At 37.7% G+C, this 20,081-nt stretch overlaps 1 protein-coding gene across 2 annotated transcripts in view; it reads right to left on the reverse strand.

Moving 5' to 3' along the window:
• Positions 1–20,081, reverse strand: part of GLIS1 (GLIS family zinc finger 1) — a 1,802,806-nt gene that overhangs the window by 306,492 nt on the left and 1,476,233 nt on the right. For both annotated transcript variants that reach the window (XM_044085458.1, XM_044085459.1), the window contains one exon: positions 4,733–4,894. In XM_044085458.1, the coding sequence (XP_043941393.1) occupies positions 4,733–4,894 (162 nt within the window). The remainder of the gene's footprint in view (positions 1–4,732; positions 4,895–20,081) is intronic.

Below are 20,081 nucleotides of genomic sequence, written 5' to 3' on the forward strand. Positions count from 1 at the left end.
AGAGATAAAGCAGTGGGATAGAGGGTAGGTAGTAGAAAGTTACAGTCATGTGAGATCTAAGCCTTCCAGAAGCAGACTGAGAGATGTCTTGCACCAGACTAGACAAGGAGCAGGAGCTAACTGAAGTATAAGTGCAAGAAGAATTCAGGCAAATGGTGCAGGACTATAACTCAAAAGGGCAGCATTTTGGATATTGTCCAAAGTAGGGAGATATAGGTTTGTCCAAGTAAAGGGTAAGGTGGCATTAGCCAAGAGTGATCATGCCATTGTGTGGCATGATCACTCTTGGCTAATTCCACACAATGGCATGATCACTCTTGGCTAATGCCATTGTGTGGTTTACGGGTCTACATCACGTTGTTGAACTCTTAAAAGTTCAACCGTCATATGGTCGGGACCATATGATCGAACTTGTAAAAGTTTGAACATTTCAATGGAGATCTCCGTACAGTGAGGAATGGGAAGATTTCCTTTTTCTGCACTGTAGTGTGATCTCAGAGTTGGTATATTTAAAGAGCGTGGGGTATGTGGGGGGGCGGGGGGGGCTTGCCCCCTGCTTAAAACATTCAGGTAGGTTTTTTCTTTCATTTATTTTCTTTTATTAGATTTTCGAACTTTTAAAAGTTTGATCATGTAGTATCGACCATATAAAGTTCAATCATCTAATATAGATCCATGGTTTATAGTGTGTGTGTGTGTGTGTGTGTGTGTGTGTGTGTGTGTGTGTGTGTGTGTGTGTGTGTGTGTGTGTGTGTGTGTGTGTGTGTGTGTGTGTGTGTGTGTAAGTTTGCAGAAGTGAGTAAAACACAAGAACAATGGTGTGGCAGTTTAGGAAAGTGGATTATAATTAACTGGGGAGAGGGTCAAAGATGACTTGGTACTGGAGACAAAAAGAGGGATTATTCAAAGGATATCGGTACCAGTTTGAGGAAGGTGCAAAAAGGCAAAAAGAGAGGGGAAGACCAATGATGCAATTCAGAAGGGCAAGGCTAATTATTAGGGAAAAAGACAGGGCATGCAAGAGGTGATGAAGACATGGAGGAGGCAAATTACAAGCAGGCAAGAAGAACAACAAAAATTAGGAGAAAGCAGTAAGGCTATAATGTGAAAGAGGATTCATACAAGAGGTCAAGGTGGGTGGCATAGGATTCTTTAGGGGTATAGCATAAAGAAAGAAGGGAAAGGCAGATGTGGACCAGGGGAGCAAAGATGGAAGAAGCTATGGCATTGACTGAACACTTGTTGGGAGGAGGCATGGCAGAGTGGGGATAGAACTGGACATGACAATAAAGAGGGATGAAGCTGAGCTGGAAATTATTTTGTTAAATTGAGGTTAATGGACAGGGACAATATGGGTTGTCTTCTGAGGTCATCAAAAATCTGGCTAGTATGCTGGTATAGTCCTTGATCAATGATACCAACAAATCCCAGGCCAGTGCAAAAGTATGTGTAGACCAGAAAACAGTAGGTGAGAGACTCATGCAAGGAGGTGGATTCAGCAAAAATGGAGCACTACAGAAGTATTAACATATCAGCTGTGACAGGGAAAGCTATAGATAGAATCATGATAGAAAGGCTGTCTGCTTTCGTCTAGGAAAATATCTTCTCAGCAACCAATACAGGTTCATGGCCCAAGTAATCCATTAGACAAACTGGATCCAGTTTTTTGGGGTGGATTACAACTAACTTTTACAAAGGGGTAATAGTCAATACGGTCCATCTTCACTTCAGGAATGAGTTTGACTTGGTTCCATACATGAGGCTTCTAGGAAAACTGAAGAATTTATGGGGAAGAACTGAAACTAAGGGAGTGGATTGTTTCATGTTTAACTAGTAGGACAGCGGGGGTTGCTGTGAGAAGGACAATGTCAAGAATTAGGCATTGACTAGCAAAGTAACAAAGGTATTTGTCTTGCATCCAGTGCTCTTCAGTGTCTGAATTCCTCTGTATCCAGTGCTCCTCAGTTTCTGAATTCCTCTGGATCCAGTGCTTCTCAGTGTCTGAATTCCTCTGGATCCATTGCTCCTCAGTGTCTGAATTCCTCTGGATCCAGTGCTCCTCGGTGTCTGAATTTCTCTGGATCTGGTGCTCTTCAGTGTCTGAATTTCTCTGGATATGGTGCTCTTCAGTGTCTGAAGTTCAATGGATGCAGTGCTCTTGTGTGTCTGGATTTCTCTGGATCCAGTGCTCTTCAGTGTCCGAATTCCTCTGGATCCAGTGCTCTTCAGTGTCTGAATTCCTCTGGATCCAGTGCTCTTCAGTGTCTGAATTTGTCTGGATCCAGTGCTCTTCAGTCTCTGAACTTCTGACATATCTGAGGAAACAGTGAACAAGACTAGCCTGTTCACTGATGACAAAAAGTTTGGGCCAGCAGTGGAGGATTTGGTGAAGTCAAATGAAGGATTTATTAAGCCTGACCAAGTAATCTTAAAAGTTAGAGTCGAAGATCGAAGCAGTCAAATGCAAAATACTTTACCTTAAACACAGCAACCCTTGTGTGACTCATAACCTGGGGAGAGAGGAACTGATAGCAAAACAGCAAGAAAAAGGATTTGGGAATGTTCACCACATCCAGATGGTCCATCAGGAGAACAATAATAGAGCAGTGGCAGTGAACAACAGAGTTTTGGGTTGTATCCTCAGAGAAATAGATTCCATAAGTAAAGAGGTAATGTTTCTAATATAGTGGGCACTTGACAGGCCATACTCTGACCATTTTGAAAAGTTCTGGAGGCTATACAAGGACAGTGACATCACGCTTTGGAAAGAAGTCCAGAGGACAGCCACCAGAAGGCTGTTTGTGATGAGGGGAAAAGCATGTGACCAAAGTCTAGAGGAACCTATGAACTTCTCAGTAGATAGAAGTAGAGACATGGGGGCATGACATGGAGTGGCCAACATCATGCCAGGCTGGAGTTAATGGTATTTTCTTAAACAACACACATGGGGGAGAGGATGCCCAGACAGCAGATTGTAGAGCGTAACTACTACCGCTTGGATCTACAAAACTATTTGTTGACAGAGAGGTCTGTGGACCCAGTACTAAAGACTCACAGAATGAATGTTGAAGAGGGAATTCATGAAGTTATTCAGGAGGACATTGGGAAGGTGGAGAAAAAGTGAAGGAGAAGATAAAAATGATGATGGGTGATAGGGATGTAGAATGTTAACTGCATTAAATGGCAGACTAGATGATCTTAATGGCAATCAAACAAATGTAATACAATGTAATACAATTAATGAAGCTGTGGCTACAGGAGAAATAATGAATGGATGAATTTATCACAGTATTTAATCCCTGTTGGAACCTTCATTAGTGATGTTGTTTGGCTTACTGAGTGCAATTTCATCCTGTTGTTTTATACTATACACTTAACACACACCATGTCATCGCTTAGTACTTGATTAGCACATGCTGTAAATGCTGATTAGGCGTATTTTCACGTAGCCAGAATATATAGCGAGATGTATCAGTGTGTGGAAACTAGGTTATAAGCAATCTCCAGGATTAGACTTCCAGTTACAAAATCAAAGGATAGTAAAATGTAAAGACTGAAGCTTTCCTTCTTATAAAAAAGATGATGGCATAAAGATTGGCACTGTTTACACTGCCTCTTCTGACGTCTGCTGACTGCTTGAGTGGCAGAAAGTTATCGTGGCACATTTTGTTCTGCAGTACAAGAAATTTTAGGTAGGGATAAAAAAAATTCATGCAGAGTTCCATGTAATCAGGTGCTATGACACCTTAAATTCTATCATTTAATATGGGAGTACAAACAAGAATCACCTCCTAGCCTTAACGCAGCCAGTTTTACAGCAGCACATAATGCATCTGAAATGGTCTGACTTGTCTTCCATAAAATGCAAAACTATTGCATAAGGCGTCACACAAAGCATGTGTTCTGCCACGATAAGCATTTGGGACAAACTTTCTGGAACTCAGGAAAAAAGTGCGTAACACAGCTATATTGCTAAAAGCCAAAAAAGGAGAGAAATACTTTTTCGTTTGGAGAACAAGACAAAACAGTCATACTGTGAATGGATTGATGTTTGTACTTTTTGAGGTTTGAGACTTGAGATTTATTGGAATTTCAAATGAAAAAAATGAAAGCTGTAGCTGTAGCATTCAAACTTTTATATACAAAAAAATGTGGACACATTTGTTATAACTTACCAAATATTAACACAATTCCATCTAACAACCATCTCTTTTTGCTGTTGAAGCCTGGCAGATATTAAAAATAGGGCTGATGCTTGTATTAGTCAAGCAGTAAGACAATACAGACTGCAGTAAAAATGATAAACTCCTTTTTAATTGGATTTACTGCATCAGCAAATGTTAACTTTCAGCGAGCAGATACAATATGTTGAACAGTATTAAAACACCACATCAGCTAAGTAAGTGCTGGCCATATTGAAGTAAATTTGCAAATACTGGCCATATTAAATTAACTTTGCAAATGACTACAACTTCCTTAACAATAATTTACTTTCCGACATGAAAACATTAATGAATTAAATGTGGCTAAGCTAAGTGAGATTCCATCTTTTTCTGATTAGTGGCTTCAGTATTAAATCTGTATCCAAACAGATGAAGTTTTTCCTGGCACAGACATACAGACAATGGTTAAGAAAAGGTTATGCATCAGCTGTTACATAAACAGTAAGCAGCAGATTATATGTACATAATTTATATATTTTTAGTGTGAGGTAACTTTCCACTCTGCTTACTGTGTCCAGGTGTGTTCGCTGATGTTTGGCGCGATCACTGGAGTTACTAAATGCCTTCTGGCAGCCTGGGTGTTGGCAAAGGTAAGGCTTTTCTCCCGTGTGGCTTCGCAGGTGGATTTTGAGGTTTTCAAGCCTAGAAAATGCCTTGTTGCAACCTTCAAACTGCAACAAAAGTGAGAAAATAAAAATGATCACCACATAGTAATACCAAAGCTTGTTGCATGCACACTGAAACAAATATGAAGCCAAAGAAATGTAGTCTGTAAATCATGAACCCTAAATATTTACAGTAACTTAAGGCACTGACTGTAAGACACAAGTCTGCTAAACTGTAAGTGAAGTTATACTGTACTAGCATAAACTGTACAAACATTTGGCGTCAAGATGCTCAATGGAATTCATACATAAACAGATTCACCAAAATAATATAGAATATATCACTACAGAAGGAGGATTCAATCTTTTGAAATTCATCCTCACAGGTATCATGAATCATGAACCTTAAATATTTACAGTAAGTTAAGGCACTGACTGTAAGACACAAGTCTGCTAAACTGTAAGTGAAGTTATACTGTACTAGCATAAACTGTACAAACATTTGGCGTCAAGATGCTCAATGGAATTCATACATAAACAGATTCACCAAAATAATATAGAATATATCACTACAAAAGGAGGATTCAATCTTTTGAAATTCATCCTCACAGGTATCATTTTTAATCAAAACTGAAAAAATCCTCATGAAGTCAATGAAATATTCTGCATACCCTAAGAAAAAAAGGAAGTGAAATGGCAAATGCATTAGTGGCATGTATGGCCTTATAATTTGGGGGGGGGGGCTCATGCAGAACTAGGGTGATCACAGGACATTACTAGGAATACTGCATTGTGATGCTCTCAAAAGAATTAACAAGGTTAGGGTCTCCCGACAAGCTTGATGAAATGAATCAATTGGGGTCCTTCAGCAGGATTAATAAAGTCTTGGCAATATATACTATAATGTTTAATGAAACCAGATACACCTAAATTTTTTTGGAAAATGATATGGCAGATTTAACTTTTAAGAAATCATAAGTAGTTATAGTCTGGAATGTGATATGTGAAATTGACTTTGAGAGTCAACAGTCTCACAAGGGATAATTGTCTAGGCTTAAAATGGCTCGCAAGGGCAATTAACCTAGTACTAATCTATAAATCTAAATCTATAGATGATATTTATAAATTGTACAGGGACACAGTTTGACAGAAGGGATACATAAGTGATTAGCCTGAAACCATTTCACTAAAATTCCATTAAATTAAAAAGTTGTAATGCTAGACAACAATCAGTTAAAAAAGGTGGAGAAACCTGAAAATTAAAATGTCCTAGAGGACATGTAATTGTCATACATCAAGTAATAAATGTGAAAAATCAAACAAAAACATGAAGTTGCCCATTTTATAAGTGCAAAAAGGCACTTGCTGTAGGCATGGTACAAATATTACTGTTTACCAGACCCCTGGGCATGTGGCAATATCTGTGCCACACACACACACACACACACACACACACACACACACACACACACACACACACACACACACACCTTTATAGTGTATAAATATGGATGGATGTGTGTTTGTATACATGTGTGTATGTGTGTGTGTGTGTATATATATATATATATATATATATATATATATATATATATGCATAAGGGTCCCCCTCACATGGTCGACTTTTCAGAAAGTCGACTTTCATATGGCCGAGACCATATGATCGACTTTCGAAAAGCTGATCATGGGGAACTGCTATCTATCATACAGTGTGGAATGGGAAAAAATTATGAGGGTTTGGGGGGCAGAGCCCCCCAAGGGGGGGTCCAGTGGGGATTGCCCCCCTGGTAGCAGTTGAAAGGTAAGTGCTTGGTGTGTGTGTTCATTTTACATGGCTGGGTTTTTGAAAGTTGATCATATGGTCTCGGCCATATGAAAGTCGACTTTCTGAAGAGTCGACCATGTAAAGTAGACCTATATATATATATATATATATATATATATATATATATATATATATATATATATATGTGTGTGTGTGTGTGTGTGTGTGTGTGGATGTGGATCTGGGGGACTATTGAACGAAAGTTCAATAGTCCGAATCCACAATCACAGAACATACTTTAATGAAAGCACTTTCACCAAAAAAGCGCTTTTGTTAAAGTGCGTTAAAAAACCCCCCAATAAATCCCCCTGCACCCCCCCACCCCCGCACTTTAATATTCTCACTCCGAGATCGCACTACAGTGAGGAAAAGGGAATATTCCCTTATCCGCACCGTAGTACGATCTCCACAAGAGTCATTCCCCCCACGACTCCCTCTAGCTGCTGGCATACTTCCGCGAAAGTGCTTTTTCAGTAAAAAGCACTTTTGTGGAAGTATGCCCGGCTGTTTGTGCTTCGGTGAAAAGTTCCTTCGGGGATCAGTACCAAGTATATATATATATATATATATATATATATATATATATATATATATAAACTAACTAGGTACATACAATAGATTACTAATGATAAAATATACAAATGTAAAAAGATACAAGCATATCATTACAAAATTCAGGAAAACATTTCAAACAATACAGTCAAGTGATGATAATTTGAGGTGTTTTAGGCTGTGATAAGTAATATTGCATAAAGATCCAGAGTAGTTATTATGTAAGGAGCGTAATCTTACAAGGTACAGTCAAATACAGTCTTTACAGATAAATGGAAAAAATTGTGAGTTATGGGGAATTAATAAGAAAAAATTGCTGGAGTAACATGAGAGAGAAAGGAAGGTGGAAATTGCCCTTGTTAGTTATGAGGGGTGGGAGCAAGAACATTCCCACTGGGACATTAGATGTATGTGAAGAGATTTTTTGAACATATAATGGTTAGAGGGGTGCGAATGGATGGTGGTAGTGAGTTCCAAAGGCGTGCTAGGTTATAGGATAGTAAGTATTTGCCTGGGGGACGAGTTGGTTTGTGCACTTCTAATAGGTTTTGATTGTTTGACCTTAAAACTCTATCAGGTAGGTGCATATTAAAGGCAGAAGTCAGGGAGGGACAAAGAGAGGGGTTGAAAATGAGCTTGTGGGCAAGATTTAGCTGAGTATAGCTGAGATGATTGGGTAGTTCTAGCCAATTAAGTTTTTGGAGAGAAGAACAGTGGTGGGTGGAGGACCTGTGGCTATTAGCGAACTTGGCGATTTTGTTGTAGCAAGAGGAAAGTTGTTTTTTTAGAGTGGACTGGAGATTAGTTAGGAGTGGTGCTCCGTAGAGGAGGGAGGGGATAAGAAATGAAGAAGAGAGAGTGATTTTAGAGGTGCTTGTAAGGTACTGATTTTGTCGGTAGAGCATACCTAGTTTTTGATGGGTTTTTTTGATATTTAGTTGTAGATGGGAGTGGAAATTAAGCTGGTTGTCAATTTGGACACCAAGTAACTTGGTTTCTGACACCAGTTCTAGAAATGAGTTATTTTGACTAGTAATCAAGAATGTGCTTAATATATATTTATGTACACACACACACACACATAGACAGTTGTAAGTCAAAAGGCACAATACACAAACACACACACACACACACACACACACACACACACACACACACACACACACACACACACACACACACACACACATGAATCACATATGGTTGAATTTAATTTTATATAGTGCAGGTAAGCAGGAGTGTGCAGTAAAGTTAATGGTATAGGGTTAAAGTAAGGGTCAGGTAAGGGGAAAGATTCAGTGTATTGCATGTTTTGTCTTGTGTGTGTGTATTCTGTGACCTTTTGTCTTGTCTAGTGGTATTGTTAGGGAAAGGGGTTTTAGTCATACAGCTATGGTTAGAAGCAGGAGCAGGATTAGGGTTATGGTTTTGGTTAGCACAGATGAATAAGATGGTGCAAAGGCTGCATTACATAAACAACCCCTCATTATCTTACTTCTTGTCATGGTACACCTTGCTTTAGACCCTCGAGGTCACCTTAGTAAAATTGCCAGAATCTACTGACTCCCAGACATAGGCAGGCACAATCAGATCTAGTTAGAATTACTCCCTATACTTAAAACAGAGTCTAGCACTTTGTTGGGTAAGGAGGTGTTTCATGTGCTGTTTTCTGAATTCTGAGTACATTTAGACATCTCTGATTGAGAGAAGAATGGAGTGCTAGGAAGGAGAATGCATGATCAATGCAAGGAATTTTAGTTTTTGGCATTAGTAATGTGGTTTGAGATTGAGAGATCCTCCTGAGGTTACATGTAGGAAGTTTGGTGAAAGGTTTATGAGTGAAAGAAGTAGATGTCTAGTGAGAAAGGGCTTTGAGAATTAGTGATTCTAATAGGAGATGCTGGCTCTCAAATGTACTGGGAGCCATTTAGCTTTGGCTAGAGTTAGGCAATAGTACTAATTTATTGGGGAGTTAGTAATGAACCAGCAGATTTTATTAGAGATCTTTTGGAAGGTGATGGCATTTTTCTTTGAGGCTGGAGCTATTATGGGTAGTTCATATCTGAGTTGAGCAAAGAGTACTCCTATGCCTAATGAAGCTTTGGCTGGCTCGGACAGAAAAGGTGATAGCAAACAGAAGTGTGTTGATCGTTTTTGCATGTTTTTGAATTTATAGTTGAAAGTTAGGAGTCTGGTCTAGACAAATGCCAAGGTACTTGAAGGATGAGATAGTATCTATGGTGGTATTGTTAACATCTTTAATATTAAGGAAGTTGAATACTTTGGCTATTTTTGGTTGGCTCCAAATAGTATTGTTTTAGTTTTTGATGGATCAAGTAGAAGTTTCTGGCCCTTTAGCCATTGGTTGAGGGTTTGGAGGTCATAATGCAGTTGTGTTTGTATAACAGAGAGGTATTTGTTTGACCTGTAGATGACCATGTCATCTGCATAAAGGGTTAGAAGTATCTGAGGATGACCAGATGGGAGTTTGTTGATAAATATACAAAATAGCGGGGGGGGGGGGGGCTAAAGTGGAACCCTTGAGGACTCTTTTCATAAGAGGAGCTATTTCAGAGGTGGTGGTGCCTAATTTCACCTTAAATGAGCTATTGGTGAGGTTATCTGCAAGCCAAGGTTTTGCATCATCACTCATGCCTATTTCAGTTAATTTTAAAATTAGTAAGTTATGATCAATTAGATCAAAGGTTTTTGTGAAGTGAAGAAAGACAGCTCCTGTCAGGTAGCCTTTGTCTATACTGAATGTACAGGATGTCACCTGTTTGATGGTAGAGAGCTGTTATGGTGCTGTGTCCAGACCAGAATCCATGCTGTTTCGATGACAGAAGTTGGTACTGATGTAAACAGTAATTTGGTTGTAGATACTTTTTCTAGTATTTTGCCTAAAGTGGAAAGTTTTGATATTGGATATCATTGCAAAGCACTAGCAGGTTTGGGCAGTTTTAGAATAGGAGTGACTATTGCTGTTTTCCATATCTGATGCATAATCTGATTAGTTAAACAGAAGTTGTATATGTGAGTGAGGGGGTAGGAGATGAAGTTCTTACAAAGTTGAATGAACCAAGGGGATATGTTGTTTGAGCCTGTGGGAGTACCCATTTGTATTTGGTCCAGTTGTGTTTCTACCTCTTTGGTTCTAATCTTTTTGAAGTGGAATAGTGGAATTTAAAGGCATGAGAGGGCGACTGTGAGGGTGGTAGGTTTGTGCTGCTGCTGTTGTTGTTGATATAAGGCAGGTTGCCGAACTCAATGAGGAAATTAGTGCATTACAGTTTGTTTGTGGTGGTATTAGAAGGGTTTAGGTAAGTGGAGTTGTATTCCATTTTTTGACTAGTTAACAGGTTGATTTCTCTACACAATCCTTTGGGTTTTGCTAAAAAAGAGGCGTGTTTGTTTTGTTAGTGGTTGTTTTTGTGGCTAAGGATGGATTGCCTGGCTAGGTTTCATACTGAGGTATATCTGGCATGGTAATCTGAGGAGGGGCTGTATTTCCAATTGTGCTATGCTTCATAATGTAATTTGAGGAGGTGTTTGAGTTCGTTATATACCCAGCCATGTTTATGAGGTTGAAGTAGCCTTGCTATTAAGGGAATGAATTTGTTTTGAAAGTGCAGTAGGGTATTGGCAAGCTTGTTATCTGCTTCACTGGGATCTTTTATGACACGTAAATGACACCAATCAAGGGTGGCATGGTGATTTTTAAGATTAATTATATTCTGAGTGGTTTGGGATGTGAAGGTGATAAGTTTAGGTTTATATTTCAACATTAGACTATGTATAGAGAGAGATATGAGACAGTAATCCCTAAAGGAGGGTGCATGTATGGGGAGGTTAGATATCATTGCAGGATTATTAGTTATTACAATATCTAGTAAGGTGTGTCTATTGGATTGAAGGTTTGGCCAGGAGTTCTGACTTGTCAATGTCTTTTGGTCCTAAGTAATTAAAGTTGAAGTCTCCAAAATGATTAGGTTACAGTTTAAGTTTTGGCATATACATATTAGATGCGGTCACTGAATTTTGGTAGTGACGTTGGTGGAGTATGTATGTAATAGCTATAAAAAGGCATTTGTGGTTGTTTCTTGTGCATTTTAAATGGATGTGGTTAGGATCCAATTCTGAGCTCCTGTTAGCTTGTGTAATGATGGTGGAGTTAAGGTTGTCTTTGAAGAGAATTAATACTTCTCTCCCAGTTTATTTATTTATTTATGTATTCATTTATTTATCTATCTATTGTCTGGTCTGTAACCTTGCAGGGATGAATAGTTTACCATGAGATGGTAAAGACTAGGGGTATCAGGTTTCATCCATGTTTCTGTAATAGTTATAATGTTGAGATTATGGTGTATGGTAAAAGCATTGACTTGGTCAGTTTTGTTCTTGCTACAGTGGGCCTTAACAAGGGAGCAGGTAATATGATGCTGTTTATCGTTTTAACTTGAGGCATTATTGTTAAGTGGTACTGGATTGAGCTCAAGAGATCAACTTGGCAAACATTAGTGCGTGCATATAACACAAACACTGGAGCTAGATACGTAGCAAAAAGCTGTTACAAATAAAAGGTGGGAATAATAACTTCTCAACATAATGCCCTTTCAGTACTATCTTTAGATGTTAATGGTCTTACAGATATATAAAAAAAGAAAGGGTAGTTAACGGTATTAAAATATTGAGTGCAAATAGTTATGTTACAGGAGACACATTTGGAAAGAAATGAACATGTGAATTTGATAAAGAAAGGTTTTCAGGGAATGTTATTCAGTGGAATACCTGGGACAAAGGGAAAGATGAGTACTTATATTAATTGCAAGAGGAGCTCCAATAGTGACAGAAGAGGATAAGAAAGATAATAATGGGAGATTGGTAGTGCTAAGGGGCTACTGGCAAGGGAGGAGGACTACACTGGGGTCTATATATACTCCACCTAAAACTGTTATAATGGAGCTTAAGAATGTTCAGGGAAAAATAATCAGTTTTCAGCAGGGAATTTTACTTATAGGTGGGGACTGGAATTTGATTTGCAGCAGGGAAGCTGTGTCTGGGGGGCCCAGAAGGGAAAATATTGCCTCCAAGCAGAAGTGTATAAGTATAGTATGGTAGCGAATCTGAGTAGTGTTTTTGGAAAGTGTATTTTTGGGTATGACTGGGGTTTTCTACCAAAATTAGAGATGATGAGGTATTGTGACCCTGATATGTTCGATGAATGTTAGTTGAGTGCTGGCATGTGTGTGATGTGAATGCTTTGTGGAGTATGGGTAGGTAGTATGTGTGTCAATATTAATGTAGTCTGATAAATGGAGGCAGTGGTAGTCAGGTAATTGCTGTGGATTTTTGTTTGAGGGTTGAAGGGAAATAGTTGATATCAACAGGAGAATGTAAATGTATGTCTTGGTTCAAGGAATACGTTACTTTAGAAAGCAGCTCTGTTCCCCTGCAAACAGAATATCACCCTACAAGATTCCTTTCAACTTGCATTATTGTTATAAGATTTTTCAATAAAAAAGCATAAAGGAGCATCCTTTCCTCCCCAGAAGCCACGTTGAAGGTACCAACCTCACTATGGTGGCATTGGTAATTTCAGGTATTTCATACGTCAGTAAACCAATAATTACTGTGTCTAAAAGGCTTAATGTGTCACCTCCACTCACACTGCTGCCAGTGTGCAGTGCTGTATCAGCTTTCAGTGCAAGGCTACCTGACACAGGTGGTGCAGATAGGGCAGGAGGTATGGAGGCAACTGTAGAAGGCTGGGACCAAGATGTGATGGGGTCTTTCTCTTGTGGCTGAGGTGGCATGGCTACTTCTACCACTTTTGGGGGCCAATAGACATTGCTGGTGGGATGGGAGCAGGTTGCTGTGCTGTTGCATATAACAGCAAAAGAAATGGAGAGAAAAAAATAAACAAAATAAATGTATGTAAAAGAAAGGATAGAGATGAAGAGGATGGTGGGAGAGGAATATAAACACAATAAAAAAATTGCATTTCTAAATATGTTGACAATGAAGCAGTTAAACACAATACACCTTTAAATGCAGTAAACAATCATGAATTTCAGAAGTTTGTATCTATCTGTCTGACTGTCTACCTATCTATGTATCTATCTGTCTTGTTATGCATGTGTTTTAGTTTCGAACTACAAATTAGTGGTAACTCAAATTTCACATGTTCCTGACCAGTAGACTGAGCATGCAAAAACTCAAAATGAAAAAAACGGCAAAATTCAAATGGTTGAAAACTTCCAATAACATGAAAGTAGATGTGCAACAACACATAAAAGAAAATATCCATGCTGGAACAAATGCATGGAGAGCACCGTGATAGATAACTAAAACAACTGACTGTTCATAATAATTTGCTCACAAATGCATGATGATTATGTAGCAGTAAATCACCAAAACAGAAAAAACATATGATATCAGGTAAACATTCATTTGTGCAGATAAGGACAATACCCCAAACCACTTCACTGTACAGCCTAGGAATAAGTGGTATTATAACACTAGCTATCCTTTAAATAATAAAGCTGTAGCTTTTAGGATGTCCTGAACAGAATGGTGAGTATAATGATCTATCACATACAATAAATATTCATGCCTCTGAACCACATACCATTTTTTAGGTGTAAGTGGGCATTCACAAATGTTGCTTATATACACAATTTTTTCTATAACGAGAACATCACTTTCAATTATGTATACAGCATAAGACTGAGAGAAAAAATAGTGACAGAAAATATCTAAACTTAAAAATATCTAAATTTAAAAACATGAAACACAAAATATCAACAAAATCTAACCACATCCAAAACCCATGTTTTTTTGCAATGGAGAAGGTGAAGCCTCGGTGCAACCCACCAAACTTTCTGCTAATTCTATATATCATCTCTATGGTTACACCACAGTGGAAAAGGGGCATAACCTGCTTAGATCATTTTAAGCAATCCTACACACACACACACACACACACACACACACACACACACACACACACACACACACACACACACACACACACACACACACACACACACACACACACACACATATGTATGTGTGTGTGGGGTTGGGGGGTTAAATCAAAAGGCATCACATGCAGTCTGGCAAACAGAAGATTAATTGGAGGAGCTATTCATAGGTTCCTGGGTGTATATGACACTGGGGTCTTTAGACACCTAGTTATGAACACAAATGTATCCCACAAGTTACAGTGCCTTAGAGGTTATTTTGAGTGGGTGTATGTTAGTTAGGGCATGATTTAATGGTTGCCTCTGTCCATCAGAGACACAGACGTCAGACCAGAGGTGAATTTCTGATTTCCCATTCTCTGGTCCAGGTTGTGCTTGAATAGGATTAAGGAAGGGCTCTGTTTCACATGGATGGGAAGCCAGACCAAGGGGTGCCTGTGGTCAGAGATGCAATCTGATGCATGAAAATGTTGTACATGTACAAAGGAAATATGCTGCTCTGACATGCATATTGAAATCACAGGTAATAGGCAAAAGAAACCAAATTATATTGTATACTGGAAAACTACTAATGATGATTTTACATATATACATTGTGTACTTCTACAATGATACTCCTGGACAGAAATAAACATATGAAATATTATTAATGAGAGCACAGCTATGGGGTGGATGGGGGTAACTGGACCCACAGGCATCCTCAAATGTAAGGACAAAGTAACTTCAAATCATTACGCACTTGTTCACTTATACAAGAGAAAGCATGCAGTACACACTTGTAACATTGCAGAGGGACACTGCTGCCTTTGACCGTTGACATAACAGTAATAATAATATTAACATTACTATTAAAAAACAGACATTTATACTCAACTCTAGCATTGTCTTAGATGTTCCAGTTTGCTCTTGTGCAATTGCCAGTCCCCCACCCACCCGCCTGTACCCTGCAGTGTAGTTAATTTAACTCAGAAGAGGGTATTCTTTTCATATATGAGTGTTGGTAAATGTCTCTGCTCTTTCTTTCATGTATTGGGAGTAGTATTGTATTTGTTAGTTATGTTTATTCCTCTACTTGTATGCGTTGTTTCACTTTCCTTTGTAATTTCAAGAATTGATCTGATGCACAAAATTTTAATTTAGCTACATGTCTGTAGTTCTAAATGACAATAAAGTTTACTTTGCCTTTACTTTGACAAAACATTAATTTTCATCTAGAGACATAAAAAGGACTTCATGTAAAATTTGTGGATGGTAAACAGTAACAGGTTAATTGGGTTGCTAAAATAAATTATATTTGCAGTACAAAGATGTTGATTGCTGTTTCACTTTATTCTCCCACTGGCAAAGGAGGCCAAGATTCCAGTACCTCATGTCACTGTAATGGTAACAGCACTGCTCCCCCCATGTGTGGGATGCCAGAAGCATGGCTACTGCATTGTATAAACTATTCAAGGTTTCAGCTTTATAGTAAGGCCCAATACAGCCCTCCAGCTGGAGCCTTCTTCAGGACCCTTTATGCAGGATGTCCAGAAAAATCTAAGACTCCTCCTTACACCACACTGTTGCTTTAAAAGGAGCATTGCCTTCCTTCTCTAGGTATGATGCCTCACTTTGAACGATCTCAGGAAAAAACTGCAAACAAATGATACCTGAAACAGTTCTCATGCATCTCCTCTTCCACACAGTGCTGGGCACTGATGGGTATCTTATTTGTCTAAAAAAGATAGTACATTCAGAAAACTTAGGTCCTGTATTATTATGGTTCTTATGGCTCCTTAAGGTGTGAAATATGTCAGCCTTTCATCACTGAGTATGCTCCTAAGAATATATGCTCTACATTGGTTAAATATGTCATAACACTTCCCTCACCCTAAAATCACAGGCTGCCTCAGCTTGAATGGAGCTGCCTACTGGTCTTCAGATGTGTGCATGGCATTGTGTAGAAATCTCTACAATGGTTGCCAGGTATGCTCATTAAGCAAATTAAGCACTTGTTACTTCATTACTTCATCACATTGGTAGTTTTTCCATGGCAAACATATACTATAGTGTTTGTGAGTTTGTGAGTACCAGTCAAAAAAAAGTAATGATGTCAGTTAACGGACTGAACTAGACAGGTTTTACAAGGTGTTTATAAGACAAGTTGCAGCATATAACTGATGAAACAATAATGAGCTAAGCCCTAATTAACATAATTATCCCACCCAAAGGGGTGAATCTAAATAATATAAGTTCAGCGAGAAGCCCAGAGTCGAATCTACATAATATAAGCGCAGCGAGATGCCCAGAGCCTCACTGCACTATGAAAGAAAGTGGGATGAGCTGGTACTGTCACAAGGTGCAGAGTGTATATTTGACACAGTGAGTGTGATCTCTATATCCCTTACACAGATCATGTCAGTCATACTCTCTCTGCCTATGGATACCCAGCATACATAAACATTCCCTCCTTCTTCACAGCTCTATTGGCCCACTCATTCCCCTATTTCCAAAATAGTACATTGCAATTATACAGCAAACCATTCTTTTGTGCTTAACATCAGTGCAACTCCTGATCAATTCTACTGTTCTTAACCAATCTCATTCTTCCTGGTGTTCAGTTTTTTTTTTTATTGTTTATAAGAATGTATAAGTGCAATTAATTTAATAAGGATAAACTACTGTTTTAGTAGCCTTTTTTACCATTCCTACTGAAAAAAAAGTTAGGGAAGCAGGTGAGGAATCCCAAGTTGTACTACTCCATATTTCTCCTGGATTTTATTTAACGTATTATTCTCTTATCTAGCAGTTTTTAACTTTTTGTTAGGGATGATAATCTAATATACCTCAGTTTTTGGATATTGACTTGGACTGTCTTAAAAAAAAAAGTAAAAGAAAATTCATTTTTTGCTCGAAAATCAAGTGCTTCCATTTTCCTAAGCTTGTATAACCTCTGAATCTGAATATTATTCTATTGGGGTGTGGGCAGGTGAGGGTACAATGTTATACGTGGTGAATAGCTGAACATTATGTGGATAATTCTGTCTGACCACCAGCTTACATATGTAGTGCACCGATCTGCAGCTGGTCAAAAAGTCAAACTCAAAGTAAACTTTATTGTCGATCAAATACACACAGCAGTGCAAGTTGAAAAAAATTATGTTGCTTTGGTCCCCGTGCAAGGCACAACAATGAACACATAGTTTGAATAACAGTAAGACTAATGCACACACTGTAATAATTAAAATATTAACGGTACAATAAATTACCACAATTGGACAGTAAGACTTTAGACAGTATTATACTAGTAGGTATTGCAAGACTATGACTTCACATTGTGATTACATAGAATATTGCACTTCTTCAGCTGCAAAAAACATGGAACACAACCATATGATAGCAAACAAGAGCTTTTTACTGTTGTCAGTCAATACTGTCAGCAACAGAATTACAAATAACATTAGAACTACAAAAGGAGATATACCAAATTTAACTTATTTGCATTTAAATTAAAATTACCAGCAATCCTGTCTGGACTGTTAAGATTTCCTCATGCAATTGTATAAGAAAGCAGGCATATAATCCATATCAGAAATTTATATGTATTAATGAAACAAAATACGACACAGAGACTACTTTATATCAACATTTGCAATTTCTTAAAATGAATAAACCCAATTATATTACTACAATAAGTCACTCCCAAGGGGCGATGTTCAAATGACACAAACCCTGGGGCAACATAGCTTCTTGCTTTGTCAAATTGAACCAATACTCTGGGCTGACTCATTAGGACAGTGACATAATGTTGGTCACACTTTGCTACTTATTGGTCATATGTTTTGACTATTGCAAAATAAGTTACTTTACATACCCTGGAAATACACAAATTAGACAAGAATCCTACTTGAGAAAATTAAAGACTGCAACCTTTATTCCTTCATCTTATGATAAGAAAACATATTTGTTAGTACAAGGTAGAGTGAATCAGTGTAATTGACACTATATGCATGTTACTTCATTACTTCATCACACTGGTAGTTTTTCCATGGCAAACATATACTATAGTGTTTGTGAGTTTGTGAGTACCAGTCAAAAAAAAGTAATGATGTCAGTTAACGGACTGAACTAGACAGGTTTTACAAGGTGTTTATAAGACAAGTTGCAGCATATAACTGATCAACAAAAACATGCTCTCATCTCGTCCGAATTAATGCATGTTTTTAATTCTAAATGTTTGTTCCAAAAAATATATACCTGATTTGTTCATGCTATAGAGAGCAATGCATTGCTTCTTCTTACAATGGTTAAGATATGCAGATTGATTAGATTGATTCCCTGACAGATCAGAGGAGCAGAACTGTTAAAACATTACCAGATTCAGAGAGAGAGAGACAGACAGACAGAGGTGGAAGAAAGTATCTGATGATGTAGAAATACTTATATTGTACTATACTGATTGCCTAGAACATAAGTAAATAATATGCATGCATGCATGCAAACTACTTCCTTATCATTTTGAACTACTTCCATACCTTTCCAAGTATACAGATCCTTGAAAGCATTACATATATTTAAAGAAATAAAACAAATAAACCAATGAAAAAAATAATCAGTATACTCTTATACCAGAACAAAATGCACCAGTCCCACCAACAATAAATGAACGCAAAAACATTAACAGAGCTGTGTGTGCATGTGTGTGTGTGTGTGTGTGTGTGTGTGTGTGTGTGTGTGTGTGTGTGTGTGTGTGTGTGTGTTAATATGTTATTATTTTTTTTTTGCTTTCGGTCGTGTTTATATGCAAAGAGTTATACTTTTTCATGCAAACAGCTGCCGTGGTAGGCCAGCATGCAAATGACTAAATTATCACTATGATCTGCTACCAATAATGACAATAGAAAAGCAGTACCTCATGCATATTAATAAGCTAATATGTTCTCACTCAAAAAAAGAAAGCAAAATGCCTAACAGTTTCCTGCCTCCAGTTTCAAAATAGCTACAAGTACATGCTGTGATTCAAAAGTCTTGAATTCATGTGGTGTTTTGATTACGTTGAATGTTTTGCTGGTTTATGTAAATCATTGCCAATTCCTAAGCTGATATCATTTTGTGGGTGTGGTCATAAGGAAAACTGAGTCGATAGTGAAACCAAAATATCACAAAATATGCCATAATCTTTGTTGTCTTTTCTTTTCAATCTCTTGCAGCTTTAACATTAGAAATATAGCAAGAAATGAAATTAACTGTAAAACAGATGTATGAGCAGTTCAACAATATACTATAACCAATGAAAATTTTTAAAACTTAACTAGTAAAAGTTTTCAGTTTCAAAATACTTTTTAACGGGTAGTATTATCAGGACATAGGATTTGGTTAGTATTTAACTTGACTTACCAGTCATACACTTCTTTTTTTCCCCACAAATGCCATAATGGTCCCCATGTCTGATGCTCTCTTTACATGTATCAGTGGCAAAAAATAAACATTTCTTAAAATTTTCACATACCTGTAAATGTTTAAATGAGTTTTTATTACTGTCTTTGTTTCTTACTGCATACAAATGTGTATAGATGTTGTATGAGAGCTTCTGAGCTGTTTTGCCAACATAAAACTTTTGTAACTCAAAATATACATTTTTCACTGTTACTATCATATCTTTCATTTGTTACAAAAGATCTGTCAGAATGAACCAGACAAATCAATGGTCCTGCATTTGTGTACCTACAATATTTATAAGAATAACACCAATAAGGACCTGAAACTTTACTTCTCATTTGTTTGTGTTGTGTTCCCATTTGAATCAACCCATCAAATCTGACATTTTCTTACTCACAATATGTGGTTGTTCACCTATCACTTTTACCAAGTCTGAATTTCCTTGCAACTTTTTTTCAATTATCCCTAACAGTTT

Source organism: Protopterus annectens, chromosome 10.part0 (genome assembly GCF_019279795.1).
Source record: "Protopterus annectens isolate FY-2018-M chromosome 10.part0, PAN1.0, whole genome shotgun sequence".
Classification (NCBI taxonomy): Eukaryota; Metazoa; Chordata; order Ceratodontiformes; family Protopteridae; genus Protopterus; species Protopterus annectens.